The sequence below is a fragment of the Polistes fuscatus genome, unplaced genomic scaffold (genome assembly GCF_010416935.1).
Source record: "Polistes fuscatus isolate 324 unplaced genomic scaffold, CU_Pfus_HIC Scaffold1, whole genome shotgun sequence".
NCBI classification, from domain to species: Eukaryota; Metazoa; Arthropoda; class Insecta; order Hymenoptera; family Vespidae; genus Polistes; species Polistes fuscatus.
This window is the reverse complement of record NW_025112997.1, coordinates 2,400,362-2,422,188: the sequence shown is the minus strand read 5'-3', so window position 1 is coordinate 2,422,188 and position 21,827 is coordinate 2,400,362. Positions and strand designations below refer to the sequence as shown.

The window sequence follows — 21,827 nt, the reverse complement described above, 5'->3', positions numbered from 1 at the left end:
AGGTAAATTGATAATTGCTTTCATATTAAATTAAAATTCTTTTTTTTTTTGTATGCAGATAATAGAGAACATTGAAGCATTACACACACGGAAGATATAAAAATAAGATAACTAGTTACGAAATAATAACATTTAACCTTTCGTTAACCAGCGACCCATATAAGGGGGTCGACAGTTTCGAGGTATAAGAACAAATTTATGAATTTTGTTAAAAAATTTTCCACGTTGTTGGTAAACAAAATTAAATTGCACAAAATTTATGGGGAAACATAATTATATATATATATATATACCTACGTATATTTACTTCTTAAGCATGCTCGTGATCAATCATTTACTTTTTTCTTGTAAGCGATGGAATAAATTGAAATATTATTTTATATTCTTCGAACTTTTAACTTAAAAGAAAAAGTTAAATATCTTAAGATCGTAAAGCATAATACGAGTAGGCGTATAAGAAGAAGAAGTAAGGTTACGACAGGCCACAGGGGAGTTTCATATTGCTGGATTAAGTGTTAAACTTCCATCTTCGACTTCTACAACTATCCCTATCTCTTTCTCTCTCTCTCTCTTTCTTTCTGGCACCCTCTCGATCGTTATCTTCTATCCTTTTCACTTTCTCTAACCGTTCGCGTCTTAAACCAACTAAGTTATGGGTGAGACTTTCATTAAACGGCTTGATGACGGATCGTTTTGTCTCTTTGGTATTAACGACGTCTGCCGAAAGCACCAAATTCTGTCCAATATTAAGGAACAATTTAATCCCCTTTGCTTTACAAGATTTCATCTTATATATATAAACGATTTACGTGTTTGATTATTATTTTTAATAATTACATTTTAACGATTGAAAGCCATTTAAGTGGCGTACTATTCAAAAAAAGTTACTACAGTGGTGTTCTGTTCAAAATAATATTTACGAAAGCCATTATAGTGGTGTATTGTTAAAAATAATATTCACGAAAGCCACTATAGTGGTATACTGTTAAAAATAATATTCATGACAGGCCACTATTCAAAAGCATGCAGTTTCTGAGATATTCAAATGAAATATTATAAAATATATTTTATTAAATTTGTTACATCCTGTAGATAACATGATTGATCAGTTTTAGATCAAACATCTGAAGTTTTTACCAAGAAATAGTCTTATGATGATTTAAATCTTAAAAAGTGAAACAGGTAAAATAAAATAAAAAAATAAAAGATTTCTTTGAGAAATTGATTGAAAATTTGATCCAACGTAGAATAGAAAGTTAGAATTTAAAAATTTAGACCCTCGCCTTTTATGTACATCGTTACTATATATAATTTCACTTTAAATTTTTATTCGAAATAAGCGTACATTGTTCAACACAAATGTTATCGCTTAATTTAATTAAAAAATTAATTCCAATTATATACTTACTAGTAATTGTCATTTTTTTACTTATCAATTTATTATTTATTTTATAATTTTGCACAGAGTTGGAGAAACTCAACAACTAATTTAACTGGAAGCACAAGATAACAGAGAATGAAGATTTGTTAGGCAAAACTTAAATCAGATGTGTAGTACTCTACAGACAGACTAAAACTGAAACTTTAGATCTTTTGATTTTGTTTTTTTGACATATTCCAATATCCACTTCCTAGTAAATTTGTTTTTAGAAAATACTAAACTTGGTTTCCTATTGGATAGAAATATGAAAACCTTAAAAACACTATAATGGTTTTAGACTTAAAAGAAATTCTATTGTATTTCCAAGATACAATTCGAGATTATTTAAAGTTTGAAAAAAACGTTGACACAAGTTTTATCGTTTAGACGAAATTTGAATACCATTCGGTCATTAGATAATCAGGAAGAGGATATGAATGGTTTTACAAATTTTGAGTGAAAAGGTCAAGAATTTATTGAATATCTTAGATAATAAATTTGACAATATTTCTTTCGTTCAGGTAGCAAAAGAACCCTAAATAACATTTTTCTATTTGTAAAAGATAAATATTAAGAATAGTGGTAGGGGGTGGGGGGGAAGGAAAGCTACGAGTCACGACATAACAGATAAAATATGAATAGATATTGTTGAATAGGATGAATAAATGTATGTGTGTGTGTATGTGTGAGCGAGTAAGTATAGATATATGTATGTGTTAGGAATAATAACGTTACAATACATCCCAGGAACAGGCTCGTTGCGTGGCCACTAACCAACCTCCGAATTAATAAATCTCAATTACGTAAGTTAATATAGGAAGGGGTAATTCTGTCCCCTAGTCTTTGTCAGGAATTCCGAGGGTGAAGGTATCTCTATCGGTCATTGTTACCGAACCCCGGTTACGATAAGACTTGTAAATGAAGTTACATTGTTATTTCATTTGTTGTTAACGACAAATTTTTTACTTCTTCTATTATTCATTTATTATATATATATAAATATTTATCGATTTAGTTGTTTTATTATAATTAAAAAAAAAACAATATATTGTTAAGTTGAACATTTTCTTTTATTTAACATTAATAATATCGATGAATATTCATTAACTCGTTATACCGTAGAAATATATATGTATGTGTGTGTGTGTTATATAATCAAAACCATAAGAAAAAAAATAAATAATAATAAAAAAAACATTTGTTTTAATAAAACCATGACATCTTTAAAATTACCAACGCGTCGTACACACATATCAAACGTTGCGAAAATGGATTATGTTTGTGCGCGTGTGTGTGTGTGGGTATGTTTATGTACTGAATACAGATGCGTGTCTTTCTCTCGTTTGCGCGTCGAATTAAAGCGAAATAAATCATAAATATTAAACGAGGCTTTCAGTCGTAGGATTACAGGGGTCGTAGCCCTCTGTACTTCACCCCTCTGATCCCTCCCCCGTTTCTCCCGGAAATGATAGAGGAGCCCTTCCTTCCTACCTCAGGGAGATTACCCAAAGAATTTCAATGACAATGGAACCTAACGGAGACATCTTTCCAACATTCCGTCTATTATTATTGACCATTCTTCGAATTTTCCTTTAATAGAATCAAACTGTTCCAACTTGTTCAACAAGTTGGATAATAAAGTAAAAAAGGATAAAGGAAAATGATAAAAAAAAAAAAAATAAGAGAAAAAAAATGTATACCTCGTCGAATTTACACGTTAAATACAAGGTTGCTCGGTTGCATAGCTCTGCAATTGTTTTAATTAGGGAAAACATAGTATTTAATATTTACGTTGCGAGGCCAACATGCAATACGAAACCATGCGAAATAATTGATTATGCTGCATATGATGCGGTCTAACGACGATTACGTGCAATATCGTTTCGCGAGTCGAGATTCTAACAACAAGCCCGCAGTCTTAATTACGAAATCCCTACTTTCTAAACTCTTATTTTATGTCGAGTGGAATCATTCGAGCGAGACTTGAATAGAGAAGGGCTAATCTTCCTTTTCTAGTTCTCTCATTCTCATTATTTCTTACACGCATACAAACATAAATTTAGATCATCGATACAATTCATTGGAACGAGCGAATTTGTTTTATGAGATTAGTGCGGAATAAAATTATATTAAATTAAATTCATTTTCATTCGTTTATGTTTTTAATGCTTATTGTTTATTCAAATAAAAAAAAAGAAGTCAAGAAAAATGTGCAAAGTTTTTCGAACGATCGATTAACTAATTTATAACTTCGTAATCTAATTTAAAATAAGCTTAATGGTGAAACGAGATCACAATTACTTTTTGATCTTTTCAATGAGATTTTAATATTTTCTAAGTTGTTTTCGATAAATTTATAATCCATAGATTATGGTTAAATCCTCGTATTTGTTTGTTTAATTAATCTTAATTTAATATTTTTAATATATTATTTTTAATATACTTCTGATTAATTTATCCAATTGAATTATTTTACATAATCTCACAATCATATATATATAATAATAAAAATTTATATAATTCTGATTATGTTTATAATAAAATGAATTCTCACTGATAATTGATTGTACATTTCTTGTTTATTTAGATTGAATATCCAACAAATTGAATAGTGAACAATATATCTTATTTTATTTAGAAATAAATACTGTAAATACATTTTATACATTTTCATCGAATTTTTTTTTACAAATTATAGAATTCTTAGAAATTACCACATAATTACAGGACTTGGTTCCTTTGATCGCATCATGGTATGATTAGTGTTAAAAAGATAAAAGGATTTTGTTTAAATGATGATAACGTAATCTGTTTGAACACTTTTAAAAAGATAAAAATCCTTTTTCTGGAAGAATTCGTACGTTCGAGTAGATTCGTACGGTTGTAAAGGAAGAAGAATGAAAGGAAGAAAGGGGCGAAAAAAAGGGCGCAAGAAAGGTAGAAGGAAAAGGTAGAAGTAATAGGAGACGAAGAAGAAGAAGAAAAAGAAGAAGAAGAAAAAGAAGAAGAAGAAAAAGGTTCGATGGTCGTTCGTAGAAAATCCTCATTCCGAATCCCGAAGGAACAAAATGGCTTGATTAACTGACGACGCGTCGTTACTGCGGCCAAGGTTCTACCACTCTCTCTTGTACTTCGGGAGTATTGCCCTATAGGGCTCGTAGCAACGTTCGTGTGTTTGAGAGAGGGTGCCTCGAGGCAAAAAGAAAATGGAAAGGGGCGTACCAAGCAAGCTTTGCTCCTTTATTCGACTTTGCGCGATCACGTCCGCGGTTTTCTTTCCTATCTTTTTTTTTTTTTACCTCTCCCTTTTCTCCCTTTTTTTTCTTTTTTACGCCCGATAAAAAAAGGCTCCTTTGCTTTCCTTATTTCTTATAATAATGTTTCTTTCTTTTTCTTCTTCTAATCTTTCTACCGAAAGGAAAAACGCATTTAATTTTTTAAAGTGTAGTAAGTTTGTGATCGCAATTTTTTGTTTAATATCAAAATGATTAGGATCATTATTTGGTTTTATTTGAAATATAATAGATTTAGAATTGAATGTATTTTTGTTATGGATCGTATGATCTTTGGAAAAAGTTAATGCAAATTTTTGTTAATACAGGTTGATCGGAAAAATTATTTATTTATTTTAAATATAATTTAAAAGTTGACAATTTTATATGAATCAAATATTTCTTTGATATTGATTTAATACTAATTTATTAATTGTCAAAAGTGAAAAAAACGAGTGTTTGGTGTCCTATAATTAATATTTTTAATTATCTTTCAGTTTAAAAATTTATTTTACTTTATTTTTTTTTTATTTTTTTTTTCTGGAGTATTCTTTCTTTTATTTTTTTTTGTTCCTTTATGCTCGACTAAATTCTCGAAGTGTGGATATTTCGCAAGCATATGGGGGAAACGCTAATACCATTTTATGACCAGGTTGATAGTCGTAACGCAACATGGTGCCCCATAGTAAACCTCATCATCTTCGTGGTAGTTGAGAGAAAGGCAAAAAGGGGTGGGTAGTTTAAGGGGGGTTAAGAAGGGAGAAGGGTGAGGTGTTATCAGGAGGAGGGGGAGGAATGTTTCTTGCAAGAAAGAGAAAGATAATATAAAAGTAACCATATTCCAAGATGATGGTGTTTGATACGACTTTGTTGTTCTATGTGTTTGGCGAATCGTCTTACGTTATTCATAAGATGGGGAAAAGTTTGAAACCTCTTGGGCGTATCCTACGATCATGTTTAAATCTTTTAGTTGTTTGAATGATCAAGAAAATATTTCTATTTTTTATCTTATCAACAATTTTTTCCATATTTATTATTTAAACAAATAAATAAATTTAATTTCAATATATTATTATTTGATCTTACATTTTTTCATTTATCAAATCGATTAATTTTACTCGACATTTATTTCAATATTTTTACACTTATATTATACTTTATAATATTAAAATATTAAAAGACATCATTTTTACCATGCTAATTAAATTCATTCCTCATAATAATAATAATAATAATAATAATAATAATAATAATAATAATTCGAACTAATTAATTAAAAGAAAGCAAATTTCTGTATATTTATACTTCTATTTATTTTGTAATATTAAAATATGAAGACATCACTTTTGCTATACTAACAAGAATCGTTCCTTATAATAATATAAATAATAATAATAATAATTATAATAATGAAAATAAATGAGAGTAATGTTCCGAGTATTTTTCCTAGAATTCACCACTTTGGTTATGCTAATAAGATTCATTCCTCATAATAATAATAATAATAATAATAATAATAATAATAATAATAATAAATTAGAGTAATTAACCGAGTATTTTGTTAATAATAATTTATCATGGTTCGTTTATTATTCTCGTAAGAATGAACTGAAGCATGGAAAACAACGAGAAATTACTTGGACGCAAATCGTTCAGGAAGCGTCAAACGAGCGCACTTCCGGTTCGCGGGTTAAAGCGTTTCCTGTACCTTCGAGAGTCGTCAACCCTTTTTTTTGCTCTACGAGTGTGGGTAGAGAAAGAGAGGTATAGAGGGTGGGGCTAGAAGAGGAGGGGGTTGGGGGTGGAGGGCGTTGCGAAGGGTAAAGGGCAACAATGCCACGAGCAAGCACTCGAAGGTTAGGCTTTGTCTGAACAATTCTTTCTTTTTTTCTTTTTCTATTTCCCTTTGCGTGCGTCCCTTTTGCATCCCTTTACTTCTCCTTGAAGGGTGCAGTCTATCCCAACCTTTGCAACCTTCGCAATATCTAGGATTTCTTTACCTTTTCACTTACCAACAACGTTCATATATTTTTATTATATTGATGTGTGGGTGCTTGTGTGTGTGTACATGTGTGTGTGTGTGGGTTTTTAACGTGTGGGCGTGTAAACATTGAACGAGTTTGTTAACGCTCGATTATTTTCACGAAAAGTTGAAAATACGAAAACTCGTACGAGTTTCACCTCTGACCTCTTTTTCAAATCCTACGTTTAAAGTTTAAATTATTTATTCGAGAAAATAATGAATCAAATCTTTTTCATTCTCTTATTCCGATAATATTGTTTATTTTATGTAAATCATATAATATTTATATAATAATGAGAGATTTAAAGTTTTCATAATTTTATTTGCAGTAGTTAGTACTAGGAAAAGAAAACAAATCGGTTCGAAAATACGAACTTTCAAGTTTGATATATTTTTAATTATTGTTTTATAATTATTGTTTGTTTCTAATATAAAAATTAAATTTTGCATCATTATAATATGAATTTTATATGATCTTATTATAGTTCTGTAATTGTTAGAAGAAAAAAAAAGTTTTTTTTTCATTTAAAAAAATATTAACAATATCGTTTTTATTATAACAATATTGTTTTTACGTTGAAATAAATAGAGGGTAATTTTCTCTTTAAAATAGTATTTGTTTCATGTCTCTACGATTTTTCCTTCCGAAGATATCAATTTTAATATATTTACATTCATAATTCGTAAAGAAAAGCTGATCGTAGTAATAGTAGTAAATTCTTGGAATTTATATAGGTCATTGACCTAATTATGAATGAAATTATGTAGGTCAGTGGGTCCACATAAACACGTTTCATTTACATACAAATATCTCAGGAACTAAAAATCCTAGAAACTTGATTCATATATCATTTTAAAGGGTAGACTTTTTTCTATTTATTTAACATATTGTTAATAATAAACTAACAATTTGTTATAAACCATTTAATATAAATATACGCACGAACTTAATTCATCTTATTTTGATCAAAAATCAAATTCAAATTGTGCGATTGATTCAATAAAATATTATAAATTACTAAATAATTAATTAACAAATTACTTTTACACGTTTATCAAATAAACAATATAGGACTTTTATTCACATGGGAATATCTCCGGTATTAAAAGTCGTAGAAAACTGAGAAAATCATTATTTTCAAACGTATAATTTTTTCAACATATCTTTAATAAAATTATTAACAATCTGTTATAAACAATTTATTATAAACAAATTCATACTACCAAAATTCATCTTTCTTTTGTCCAAAAAATAAATCAAATTATGACTGATGTGAAATAAAAAAAAATCGCGTAAATTAATAAATAATTTAATAAACAAATTACTACATTATATACCACATTGATTGATACAAAAGGTACTGGTCTTATTAACTCACAAATTTTCTTATACTTCGCTTACAAAAGAAGATAACAAAAAGAATATACCTGAGAGATAGAAAAAAAAGAAAAGAATAACGAATTACATATATACATATATACATACATAGACGTGTGCGTGTCGTTTGAAGGGACGATTTCGTCGTTTCACCGGCTCATTTTTCCAAGACGATGTACCAATTTCTTTTCTCCTCTGTCTTTCACCCTAGCTAGCCCAAAGACACGATCTCATTTTATCTTTTCGACCCCTTACACGATCCACGTTTGTTACAAGCTCTCCTACCTACCGGCCTTTTTTTCCACCCTCCCCCCTGCTCCTCCGCTCCTTTCCCCACATCCCTTTCCTCATCTTCTCTTTTCTTCTGAAACTCGACCACTATACTCAACCACAGTGGTATAGTCATCGTCACCACCGTAGGACTACACTCTTCTTCTATTCCTCTTGTTCATCCCTCTACCGACGTCTTCTATACCCTTCTGGGCCCTTCTCACCCTTCTGATTGTTAGAGGGTGGCTATTCTGTACTCTAAGTCCGACCAAAGACAGATAGAGCACGTGAATTCAAGATGATGCTTATACGTCTACATTTTTAGTCTCTTTATTCTTTTTATATACTTTTTTTTCTAATATAATCATCGTAGATTTTCTTCTTTAATGTATTTTCGAACAATTGAAATATTCTAAACGATGATCTATATTCACGGATTATTTATTTTCGTATAATTATACTAGTTAAAAAATATTTGTACATATTTAGAAATAAAAATATTATACTGGTATATATTTTTGTTAACCTTCCTAAAAATTTTCTTTCAAGTCCAATCAAATATAAAATACGTTAGAATTACTGATAGAAAACATCGTAATTTGTTATACGTAGTAACATTGATGAATGAGTGAGCGAGTGTGAGAGAGAGAAAGAGAATAATAACATCTCGAGCAAGAACGTAAACATTGGAATAAGAATTTTGCTAACGTATTTTCGACCAAGCTCAATGACGTAAACAATCGTCTAACGCTCTCGGTATTTCAAGGGTAAAAAAAATATCTACGTTATCAGTTCTAAAGGAAACTTCGTCGCGTGAAGAGCTCCGAATAATCGTTTAATATTACTCGTCGAATAAATTTAATTATAAAACGTTAAAAAGTAATTTGATAATTAAAGAAACGCGTGCTTTCGTTATCGGACGATATTTTTTGATTGTTAATCGTTTTAACGTTATCGCGTTATTTGTTTTTTATATGTTGTATAGATAATTGGTGTGATCATAAGTGAGAAAGTGTAGACATTGTCTAGGATTATTTTTGGTGCAGTGTGTGTAATATAGTGCAAACTTATTAATTTATTGAAGATATTAATAAGAAGATTTTGTGGAATAATTTTGGTGGATCTCCAAATGCAGCAACCTCCTCGTGGTGAGATCTGGGTCGGTATTACTTGCGAATTAATTAATAATATAATTAAAAGGAAATATTGTAACGCAAGTACTACCGGGCGAATGGCTGCATATTTCAGTGCATTTTTTTTTTAAATTTTTCAAATATATTTTAAAGACTTTATGTTGTATTTAATAACGTAGTACAAGTTTCTAGATTACATTACATTCGATTACATTATTATATAATTATTTAAATAAATGCACTGAAATTCGGGAATACTAATCGAAAGTATTAGAAATCAATCAAGTTGGATGGAGTATATCACTCGAGTATTAATAATCATTACAGATTTTTACGTTAATCATAGATTTCTCGTTTCCTGGAAGATTCGAATAGGACAAAGATTTCTTTTCGTATGTTTGATTTTATATATATATGACAAAGAACGTTGTCTAAACAAACCGACAAAATTTTATTCTCGCATTTTATTTTGTATTATTTTCTTTTTTATTTATTGAAAGCAGTGGAGCCAAGACCGATAATTAAAAAATGCATCAAAAATCTTCGAATTTAACCGAAATTCCCTTACGCACATATATATATTTTATTTTATTTTACATTTTTTATTCTTTATTTATAACAAAGATCGAAAAGTCAGTCTCATATTCTCCCAATCTAATTTATTTGATTATTTTTTTCGATTTATTTAAAACCAGTAGAATAAACACCGTTAAATAGAAAAATATATTACAAAATCACCTAATTTAGAAATCTTATGTATTCTATAATGAATCAATATTGATTATATTAATTATATCACCTATTCTAATAAAATCAATCAAATCTCTAATACTTAACTAACAGTTACATATTAATTTACAAAATAATTCTTAACTCTCATTTATTATCCATTTATTCTATCTGTCTAATGAGAATTATTTTATATTGATACACGAAAAACAATAGATCCTAGACAAATTCGTTATAGATATATATAAATATCTATACCATTTCTTTTTCTTATTTTTATTATTCACGTGGAACACCCTTTGTCACACTTTTGCTATCATCATACGATCCCTTATTTCTTTCTCACCCTTACCCATGCAGTATGGACACAGAAGTGTGGTCTTTCTTCCCTCTCCCCCTCCTCCACCTTCCCCTCTTCTTCCAACTCCCCTTTTTTCTTCGTATCTCTAGGCCATAAGAGTTATACAAGGTATTAACGCGAAAACAGATGTAGGCGTGGAAAGGAACCCGTTTCTAGGCCTTGCTCACCCTTCTTGTGTTGCGACAATTTGTCACGCCAAGTCGAGCCACCGTTTTCAGAACACATACACATACATATATATATACATGTACATATATCGATAAGCTCGTATTCGATAAATCATGCGATAGACGAACGAACATTATCGATGTTTATATACGTGTATGTATATAATTTTATACCTTTCAACATTTCAAATCTATCTTTCTTCGATAAATCGATATATCCTAAAGGACATGCACGCTAAGGTATATCTTTCATAGGGATTGATAACTATTATGCGAAAAATACGAGAAGGGTGCAAAATACTTTTGTCGATGGTACCGTATCGAAATTTTCGTTCGTTCAAAAAATATATTACTTGATAAATGATCGGATACACTTATTTCATTTGTTTTACTATTTTTCTTGATTTTTATTGTTATTATTATTACTACTATTATTCGTGTGTTGATTTTTATTCATTTTTTTTCTTTTTTGTATGTTAACTAAATAATTAATGACAAAAAATTTGGGGATAACGTAATTGAAATTATTTCTACGTATTTTATAAATTTATTTTTACGTATACCATCGATACAGTTTTGATTTTTATTGATTTTTTGTTTGTTTTCGTTAATTTATCTAGTCAGATAAAAATAATTCTTTTCTTATTTTATGTTTAATGGGGGAGGGGTAAAAATTTAATTCTCAAGTTCAAATGGTTTAACTGTTCACTTTCTTAGATCATTGTTGGAAGGTTTTTTTTTATATAAAATTTGGAAAATGTTTATTCTCATTTCCTAGTCGGATAAATAATCCATTTTTTGTTTTTAATTTTCCATTTGAAGATGAGAAGTTAATTTAAAGAGTTAAAAGGAATTATTTCATCTTGATTTTTAAAAGATCATTTTCTTAGTTCATTGTTAGATAATTTAAGTCTTTTTATGGGATAAGAATTTAATGGGGGGGATAAAGTAGTCCGGTGTGAAGATTAAACGAGCCGACAAATCAGATTCACAAGATGCCGGACATTGCAACGGTACGACATCACGCCGGAGGTGGTCCAAGAAGAAGCTTACACAACTCGATTAGATCCTAACTCCTTGCCCTTCTCTCACTCTTTCTCATCTTCCTATTCCTATTTCTCCCTTTTCGTATTCCTTATCAGCCAGCTGGCTGATTTCGACCCTTCGAGATTGGCCAGGCACGATTAATTGACGACATTCCCTTTTCCTTCTACTAAAATTACCTGCTTTACTTTTTCACGTTAATTCGAATCGACAGATTTGACAGAATTCACACGTCGCGATGACACTTTTCTTTTTCTCACATTTTTTTTTCAATTTTCGTCAACATAATCGAAGATAAAAATACGAGTACGAAATTTAGGAATTGGATTATAATATTCTTCAAAAATTTCAATTCATTAATTGTCCCGGTTGTATTTGACAGAATTGTGTTGAGTTTGTAATATTTATACTCTGTGATTTATGTTTCTTTTTTCACTTTTTCACTTCATCAACTTCATTAAAGTAAAAAATACAACGAGTAGGAAATTCAGGAATTTGATTAACATTTTTCAGAATTAGAATTTAAATGTCCAGTTGTATCTGACAGAATTTATTCGAGTTTATAAAATTTATATTGTATTATATTATTAATTTTTCTTCCTCAATATTCTAGTTTATCAAATTCACTTTCCTACTACGAAATTCAGAGATATGTTTAACATTTTCTTGAGAATTAGGATTTAGAAGTCGAGTGGAATTTGACATTGGGATAAAAAAAGAAGAAGAAGAAGAAGAGAAAAAAAAGGTTATAGGGGTTGTGCGAGTATAGTGAACAATAAAAGGAGAAAAAAAAAAGGCTAGCAAGACGTAGGGTATACACTTGGTAGGTAGGCAAGAAGAAAAACACATTGATTGAACTATGGGGTGTGTGTAGACTTCTCGCTGTTGTTAAAGATCGATGAGCCGTATAATCGGATTTTCGGATTAACGCCACTTTTACTGCGAAAGATAGCAGATAGTATATATTTTTAGATCTCATTTTCTTGCGTCGGTTTTAGATTAAAAAAAAAAAAAACAAGTTTTGATGAAAGAGAGATAGCAATTTTAAATAAATCTTTCATTAGGTTTATCGTTTATTACGTTTATCAAAAAACTAATTTTCTTTTTATACTATTAAACGTTTGATTAAAAATTCATATTATTTCTCTCTTAAATAGTTTTTTTAATATTTAATTTTTATATTTATTTCAATAATAATATAAATCTTTCCTCCTATATCAATATTATTTTTATTTTACATTTTTCTGCTTTTTTTTTTATTTGTTTCTTTTAATTTTAATATCAACGACAAAGATGACAAAAAAAAAAGAACAATTAAAAATATTGTTAACCATTCTAGACGAATATAATGCAAATATCTTTCTCTCATAATTCTAAAAAGTATAACAAAATATTCTTCATATTGGTATCAATCGTATTATATAAAATACTTTGATCTAAAATCGACAATTATATTACGATATTTGTATTGTCAAGTACAGTAATGAGAATGTCAAGAGCGTCCTAGAAATGGTTGTTAATCATCCAGATAAAAAGAATATCGTCAGCCTATCAAAACTTTCGATCTGATTGCACGTTAGATCGATATCGTAATCTAAAAGAAGGTAAGAGTGAGATAGAAATATACCTATATATAGAAAAAAAATAGAAAGAGAGAGCAGTATTATCGTGTATTGTGTACTAGGGAGTTTCCAGGACACCCAGTCGAAAGGGACACCCCCCATGCATTCGCTCCCCCTGTATAAACGTCCCTACCCTCTTAGCTGCGCCCTAATATAAATATTATTACATTTTGATGGGTTTAGGTTGACACTGGGACCCGCGGATAGTTCATTCTTTATCCATCTTCTTTTTTTCTTCTTTCTCTTTCTATCTTTCAACCCCTCCCCCTTCCACCCTTCTACCCCTCTAATTTCTACTCTCTTTTTCATTAGACACGAATTCCTAACGACGCGTGCCATTGCGACAACCTTTCAAAGGTTTCAACCCTTCCAATCTTTATATTGTTTCTTTTTTTTTTATTAATAATTTTTTTTTTAAATATTACCTATCTATATACATACACGAGTTATTTTAGATTGGAATAAATTATCATTACTTATATAAGTATTTCTTTTTAATTCATCATTATCGAATATTCTTTCTTCTTCTTCTTTTTTTTTGTAATTTATAAACTTTCATATTAATACTTTCAATCATTTTAATCATTTACCCATTTTTATTTGATATTAGTAATTTATACAAAAGTTGTTTTAATTATCGTTAGAAAGGAAAAGAAGTATTCTCGAAATTAAACTAAATTATTTCAACGTATTTTAATTCTCAATAATGAAAATTGAAAAATTTTGACTGCGTGATATTAACGCACGAGACTTCGCGTTTATTAACAAATATTACGATTATAAAGGATAACATTGATTTTTTTGTTTTGTTAATCGTTGTAATTAAATGAAAAGAAAATTAAAGTAGAAAAATAATAATAATTATAAATATAATATATATATATATATATATATATATATATATATAGGGATGATATATTATGAAATTATTATAATAGACGTGATATTCTTCGGTAACAATGACATCTTTAATAACCAATTCAACAACATTACAGTGTCATAAGTTTCAATTATTACATACGCAATTCGATACTTGGTTTGGTTTTTTTTCTTTTTTGTATTTTTTTTTTTTTTCGTTTTGAGTTTTTTTTTTTTCTTCTTAAATATACATACATATATGTCTCTGTCGCAAGTGTATTTTATATATATCTGTATGTGTCTGTTTATGTTCGTGTTTGTGTAATGAATCTCTCTCGTGTGCTTAATTGTTCGTTTATATTTTTTTTTTAACTCTGCACGTGTGTCTGTGTCTACGCGTATGTGTGTGTAGTATTCGATGTGTTTTTTGTCATGTGTTTTTATTATTTATTTGCGTGGACGTTTTTTGTCCTTCGAATTGTTTTAACATTATAAGAGAGAGTTGTTAATAAGAACGTATTATTAATTAATTTCTTGCTCTTTTTTTTTTTTTTGTTTATTCTTCCTGTCGTTTCTTTCTACGCATTTGTAATTATTTCGTTTTATTGCAAATTTCCATGACTCATTGTAAGATATTTTTTATTGAAATCATTGTACGATCGTGTTCGATTTAATTTCGTTCATTCGCGCTCGTGTCAGATTTTTTATTAATTTAACGTGTGTGCATATATATATATATATATATATGTGTAGGTGTATGGATTGTAAATACACACACGCGTATCGTTTATTCCTTTTTTTTACGGAATTATAATATATTCACGCGTTCGTTCGATTAATATATATTTTAATGTTTTATATTTATATTTTTATTTATTATTGTTTATCATTTCTTGTGTTCTTTTGTTCTTCATTTTATTATATTTCTTTTTTTTAAATAAAACTTCGTAAGAACGTATAGACGATATATTATATTTTTAATTAATAGATTTGTTTTACTTTTTACCCGCGGACGGATATTAACAAACGATTCGTTAACAACAAACTGGAAACTATCAAAATTAGGATAATAATAAGGAATAAACCTATTAAATTAATTATATATTTAATAACAATTTTTATAAAGTGAACAAGCTGTTGAAAACAAAAACAAAAAATAATTATCATACACCTTGGTTCGATTATATATATATATATATATTTTTTTTTGTTATTTTCCTTTTTTATTTTTCCATGAATCTCGTGAAAATGTTAGACGATTGAACCTATATTTATATTCATATAATACACAAGTAGGCAAAGTATTGTATTTGATACGCAAGATTCGTTCTTTTTTATTTTTTATTTTTTTTTTTTTAACTTTTTCTTATTTTCTTCTTTTTTATTTATTAATTTCATCTCGTAATTATTCTTTTTTTTTTTTATCTATTCGTGTCTCTCTTTAGCAATAATCTCATCCACACTTACGCGCGTTTACGATATTACGTATCTCGATATATTTTTTTGTATTATAGTGTATATATATTTATATGTGTATATGTTTATTTATATTATATTTACAAGAGATAAAAAAGAAGCTACGAATAACTTCTTATTATTATTAATAATAATAATAATAATAATAATAATAATAATAATAATAATGATAATAATATACGATATGCATCATTGTTCGATTTTTGAAAGCTCGTCTTCATATTTTATTTTATTTTATATTTGTTTGTTCGTTTGTCTGTTCAATAAATTTTGTCCGTCACACACACACACACACACACATACTAACGACGAAATGAAAATGAAACAACAAAATTCGTATACTTTCGGCTCGTGAACACCCGATACACGATGAAAATTGTTAAATTAGATTTTCTTTATATATTTGTTTTTAAATAAATCAATAATATAATAATTGTAAGATTAAAAAAAAATTGGATAGAGAAAGAAGATTATTTTTTCTTGATTTTTTTTATTTTTTTAAACTAACGTCGATGATCATCGCGATCGTACGTCACATCGAAAGCGCGTTTGTATATATAATAATATATTTATATATATTTATTTATTTATATATATATATTATTTTGTTAATAAATAATCTTCGTTTAACGAAGAGTAGTTAGTTTCTTTTATTTTTTTTTTATTACAAAGTTTCCCGCACGTATTTTATAAACTAATTATATGTGATATGATATATGATATATGTTATGTATATACATACATATATATGTATAATATTTAACATGTATATGTAATATATATATGAATATACATATACATATACATATATATATATATATTTATTTATTTATTTATGTATATAGAGAGACATCGTACATAGATAAATATGTACGTCTAATTATTGTTATAAGTGATATCTAAATAAACTTGGGAACACTTTCGATAAGGAAAAATTTTAATTTCGATCGAAAATATTAGATATGTTTAGATTATTTTTTTTTCTTTTTATGATATACTTTTTCCTAATATTGCAAACTTTCGTTAGAGAGAAAGTATCTAATCAAGGTTCGTGTATTAATTAACTCTCTATAATGAAATTTATTATAAGGATTAAGAAATAATATGCAAAGTATAAAACGTATTTATCTTTTTTAAATAAATTATTTTACTCTTTATAAAATAAATTGAATTTATATACGAATATAAAATATATTAAGGTTCCTATTTTAAATAATATACAAAAAAATATATTGTTTGACCCTGTAACTTCAGAAACTCGGTATAATACTTTAAAAGCATAAAAAAGAATATAAATAAAAAAAAAAATAACAGATATAAATCGTGCATTTAACACGCAAAATAAATTACATACTAAAAAAAGTTCAATCAAAATTGTTTCAAATATTAAACATTATACATTTATATCTATACTTTTGAAATATTTCAATTAAAATATATATGTCTGTGATATTATAGAGAGTTAAGACCATAAATAAGAATGGTACTTTGTTACCTTGATAAAACGAACAGTTTAAATCTCAGAGACATTTTTTTTTTATTTCGAAACGATGTCTCTTTATCCTAATTAATTAATTATTAATAATACCTAATATTAAAGCCTTAATATACATATATAGATCTCTCTCTTCCACTCTCTTTATTTCTTCGTATTTCTTAACTAATGATATGGTATTTCAATTCAGCAATGATAACGTTTTAACTGAAACATTGGTATTAAAAACTGAAAAATTTGCCTAACTTGGCAATCCGTTAAAGAAGGTCCTTGCTGAGTGGAAGCCTTCAATACTCGGATATCTCCTTCTCTTTTTATTCATTCACACTGTATAGACGTAATTACTATCATTCTCTCCCTCTCTCTCTCTCTCTCTCTCTCTCTCGCGTTTTTTCGTTCATTCTCACATATTATCTTTCATTTTCTACGTAATTTATTATATACTTGTTTCCTCGATTATTTATAACGCGATTCTTAGCACCAACTTTTTACTTCGAACAATTTTGTCTCTTTTCTTTATATTCTTTCTTTCTTTTTATTTTTTTTTTGTATTTTTTTGAAGCTATTTTTTTTTATTTTTCTCCCTTCATTTTTTTTTTCTTTTTTAATTATTATTATTAATATCTTTGTTAATCCTTCTTCATAATTCATAATTTGGTTCCTTGGTGATCGTAGATGGTACTAATGATAATTATGATAATGATGATAATGATTATGGTGATATAATGGTGGTGGCATTGTTGTTGTTGTTGTTGTTGTTATTGTTGTTGTTGCTGTTGTTGTAGTAATGGGTTAAATAACACTCAGAGGAACGTTAATCTCATTTCTACGTATTTTTTACGTAATTTTTCTTTGCTGACTTTTTTTAATGGTGGAAACGTAACGGTTGTACGAATCATTTACCCTTATCTTTCTCTCTTTTTTCTTTGTTTTCTCTTTTCTTTTTTTTTTTTAATCTGGCACACGTATCTCGTAATTTATATTAATTTTTTTTTTGTTTTATTTCTTTTTTTTGGGAGGAATTTTCTTTTTTTTGACGGACGATTCAGGATTAGGGGCGGGAGATATTTTGTTGCAAGGGTTGAAATATTATTTTAAATATTTTATTTTTTAAATTCAAATATTTATATTAGATAAATTGATTAGATAAGCAGAATTGTTATAATATGATTATTTTTCTTATTAATTTTTCAACGGTTCCATTAGAGATTTTTTGTTTTATCTTGAAAACACTTAAATCTTTGGAATATATTTTTCATATCACTGTTTGAGAGATTCGTTACGTGTGTGTTTTTCTGTGTACGCGTGTATTTTTGTCTCATTATTTTCTTCAGTTGCTTGATTACAATTATTGTTGTTAATGTTGACAAAATCTTGTTAAAACGCTAGATCGTTGGAATATATTTTTGTGTGATTATTATTTGAGAGATTCGTTGGGTGTATTTGTGTACGTGTATTTTTGTCTCATCATTTTCTTCGTAGATGATTTTCTTCGGGTTGCTTGATTACAATTCTCGTTGTAATGTTGCCAAACTGTTGTTAAAACATTCAATTGTCGTAATATATTTTAAATTGTGCGATTACTGTTTGAGAGATTCGTTGTGTGTATATGTGTATATAAGTGTAAACGTGTACGTGTATGTTATAGCATTTTCTTCTTTTATCGAGGAATAGAATTAATTATACGAAGCATTGAAAAAAAAATTAAAAAGAAAAAAATAACAGAATTATATTTTTAGTATATACCAATGAGGTTGAATCGATTGCAAAATGAAGAGTCGTCCCATCATATTTTTCTTCTTCTTCTTCATCTTCACCTTCATCTTCTTTGTTTATAACTGGAAGCCTATCTTTCGAAGACTAATCTCGAAAACTCGATGTCGATTAGGATTATCGATATAATCCAGGAATATAATATTTGATATCCTGTATATTTGTTTAAATTTTTCTTCGCGTTGTTGTTAATTTTGTTAAATTATGTGGATGACTAAAACAATCCTTGCCTAAAAGGATTGCTGTCACTCGACGGTCTTTGTTGTTCAACGACATCAGGTGGAGCTCTTCTAAACGGATTAACATCCATTTGAGATCCCCGTTGTTCTTGTACATCCTGTTGTATATAAGGCTGTTGTTGTTGTTGTTGTAACGATGGTTGGGATTGTTGCAGTGGTTGTGGTTGGACGTATCCAACCGGTTGAGCATAATTTAAAGGTCCTTGCGGCTGTTGTTGTGGTTGTTGTCCATACATCGGTGGTGGTTGTTGTTGTTCATAACCACTGGTTTGATTATAACCCGTTACGGGAACGTTCTGACCGTATACCGTACTCTGATCGTATCCGGTATTTTGCATAGTCTGATAATTCGGATCATAAGTTTGATCGATGTTAGTTTCCATGCGGGTTTGATTCAAATGATTACCAAGTTCATTTGGTATCGGTCTTTGATCTTGAAGTGCGTAAGTTTGATATTCCTTGTCAGGTGGATCTTGCATGAGAACGTTAGCCTCGTCTTGTAATGGTTTAAAATCGTAGATATGTCTCAGATAATAGAGTACAGGTGCGTAAAGAAGATTGGAAAATGCTATTCCAATGTTGAGCGCCGTAAAACCGATAGCCTCGACAACACCACCAGCTATTATCGGACCAACCGCATACGCGATGCTGTAAGAAATATCAGCGATGGCATAAATGCTACCGTAAACCGACACGTATCTAACATCCACGAGATATCCTAGGGTCGGTAACAACGCAGTGTCGATTAGAGCAATACCAAAACAAATTCCACAAATAGGTATCATTAGGGCCTTGTACGAGGTCGAGAATGGTATGATGAAACAACAGAGACCTTCGAGAGCTAGACCACCTGCTGCCATTAACCAAGTATGCTGAGGATACTGTTTGGCCATTTTGACGGTTATAATGACGCCGATAACGTGAGGGAAAAATGCTGGTAACCATATCATACCCATTTTCCAATAATCGTGGGTTATATTGTGATCTTCCATCCAAAGCGAGATAGTTGGTTCCAAGAAGGCTAAAGCTACGTTAGACATCATCAAAGCACCGGCACAAACTGCGATATAAGGATCCATCAATAATCGCCAAATCGGTATCGTAGGTTCGCGTTCTCGATTTCTATCCTTCAATTGTTCCTTAAACGGTTTCATTACCAACAACAACATAAAACCATCGGCCAAACTGACGAACGCCAATATCAAAAATGGCATTTCCTTACCGGCGAATTGATACAATGCACCACCGAATGGGGGTGCTACCAAACATCCAAAACTTATAAATGCCAAGGCTATTCCAAGTGCCTTGGAACGTTCGGATTCTTCTGTAAACCTATCAGCAATCATAGCCAGACCAGACGTATCGGCGAACGCCGAACCAACTCCTTGTAAGCTTCGTGCAAAAAATAATACACTGTAGCTCCTGCCGCATGCGAATACGGCAGTTGACAAAAACATTATACACAATCCTATCATCATTGGTATGTCGTAACCGATTTTATCTATCAATGCACCAGAAAACGGATTCACCATTAACTGGACAATAGCTTTAGACGCGAACAACACTCCCGTTGCCGAGTCCTGTCCATGATGGACCACAGGACCACTCGTGTCGTTACCTTCCTCACCATCATTTCCAAACGCACCAACGTATTTCAAATAATGCGGTATTATCGGTACAATCACCATATACAACATGTTGTCCAACAACAATGCCACCGATACGATCACCAATACCAGCTTACGTTGAGCTTTAGGTTCTTGTAACTTCGTCCATACGATCTCTTTCAAGGCCCCAACTTCCATGTTGATTATCGGTATCGTCGTCATTGTTCTTCTTTTTTTTTTCAAATCCAAATTATTCCAAACTAAACTCCGCTACTGTTGTAGTTGTACCGATGATGATGATGATGGTGGTGGTGGTGGTGGTGGTTGTGGTTGTGGTGGTGACAATTGTTGGTGATTAAGGTGGTTGTTGTAGTGCATATGCGTTCGAAATTATTTCTTGAAACTAACGAGAGGAACTAATAATCCCTATCAGCATGTAAGAAGAAGAAGAAGGAGAAGAAGAAGAAGAAGACCTTGTTTGTTTGTTTGCTTGTTTTCTTACAATCGAGCGAGCGTGACGAGGAGATCGTCGCGATTGGGTCGATGCGCATCAGGCCGGGCCGGGGGTAACCTACAACAGATCACCGAGTTGATACGATTAAATACCGCGAAATTCTGATATACACACATATATATATTTAAATATATGTGCGTATGCGTGTACATAAGATACGTTTAACATACACATATCTATAAATGCATACACTTTTCAATTCAATTATATTCTAATATATTTATCTTTTCCAACATTAACATATATATATATATATAGATGTATATATATCTTGCATCAATTTTGTTTTAACTTTCCTCATTGTATACTTTCTTTCTTTTTTCTTTTTTTTTTCACACACACACATATATATATATATATATTTATCGAGAGTATCCGTTTAAATAATAATTAGGATTTAACACATCGATACTCGATTATTACGATAATCACGAGTTGAAATTGTT

General features: G+C 29.5%; 1 protein-coding gene across 3 annotated transcripts in view; it reads right to left on the bottom strand.

Moving 5' to 3' along the window:
* The window catches only part of LOC122513656 (vesicular acetylcholine transporter), a 65,922-nt gene that overhangs the window by 39,493 nt on the left and 4,602 nt on the right, over nt 1-21,827 (bottom strand). The window contains exon 3 of one of the 3 annotated variants that reach the window (XM_043630079.1): nt 19,055-21,438. The exons of the other annotated variants lie outside the window; for them this stretch is intronic. Coding sequence (XP_043486014.1) covers nt 19,236-21,089 — 1,854 coding nt within the window. The 5' untranslated portion in view covers nt 21,090-21,438 and the 3' untranslated portion in view covers nt 19,055-19,235. Of the gene's footprint in view, nt 1-19,054; nt 21,439-21,827 lie in introns of those variants that run through there. 3 annotated transcript variants of the gene reach the window in all.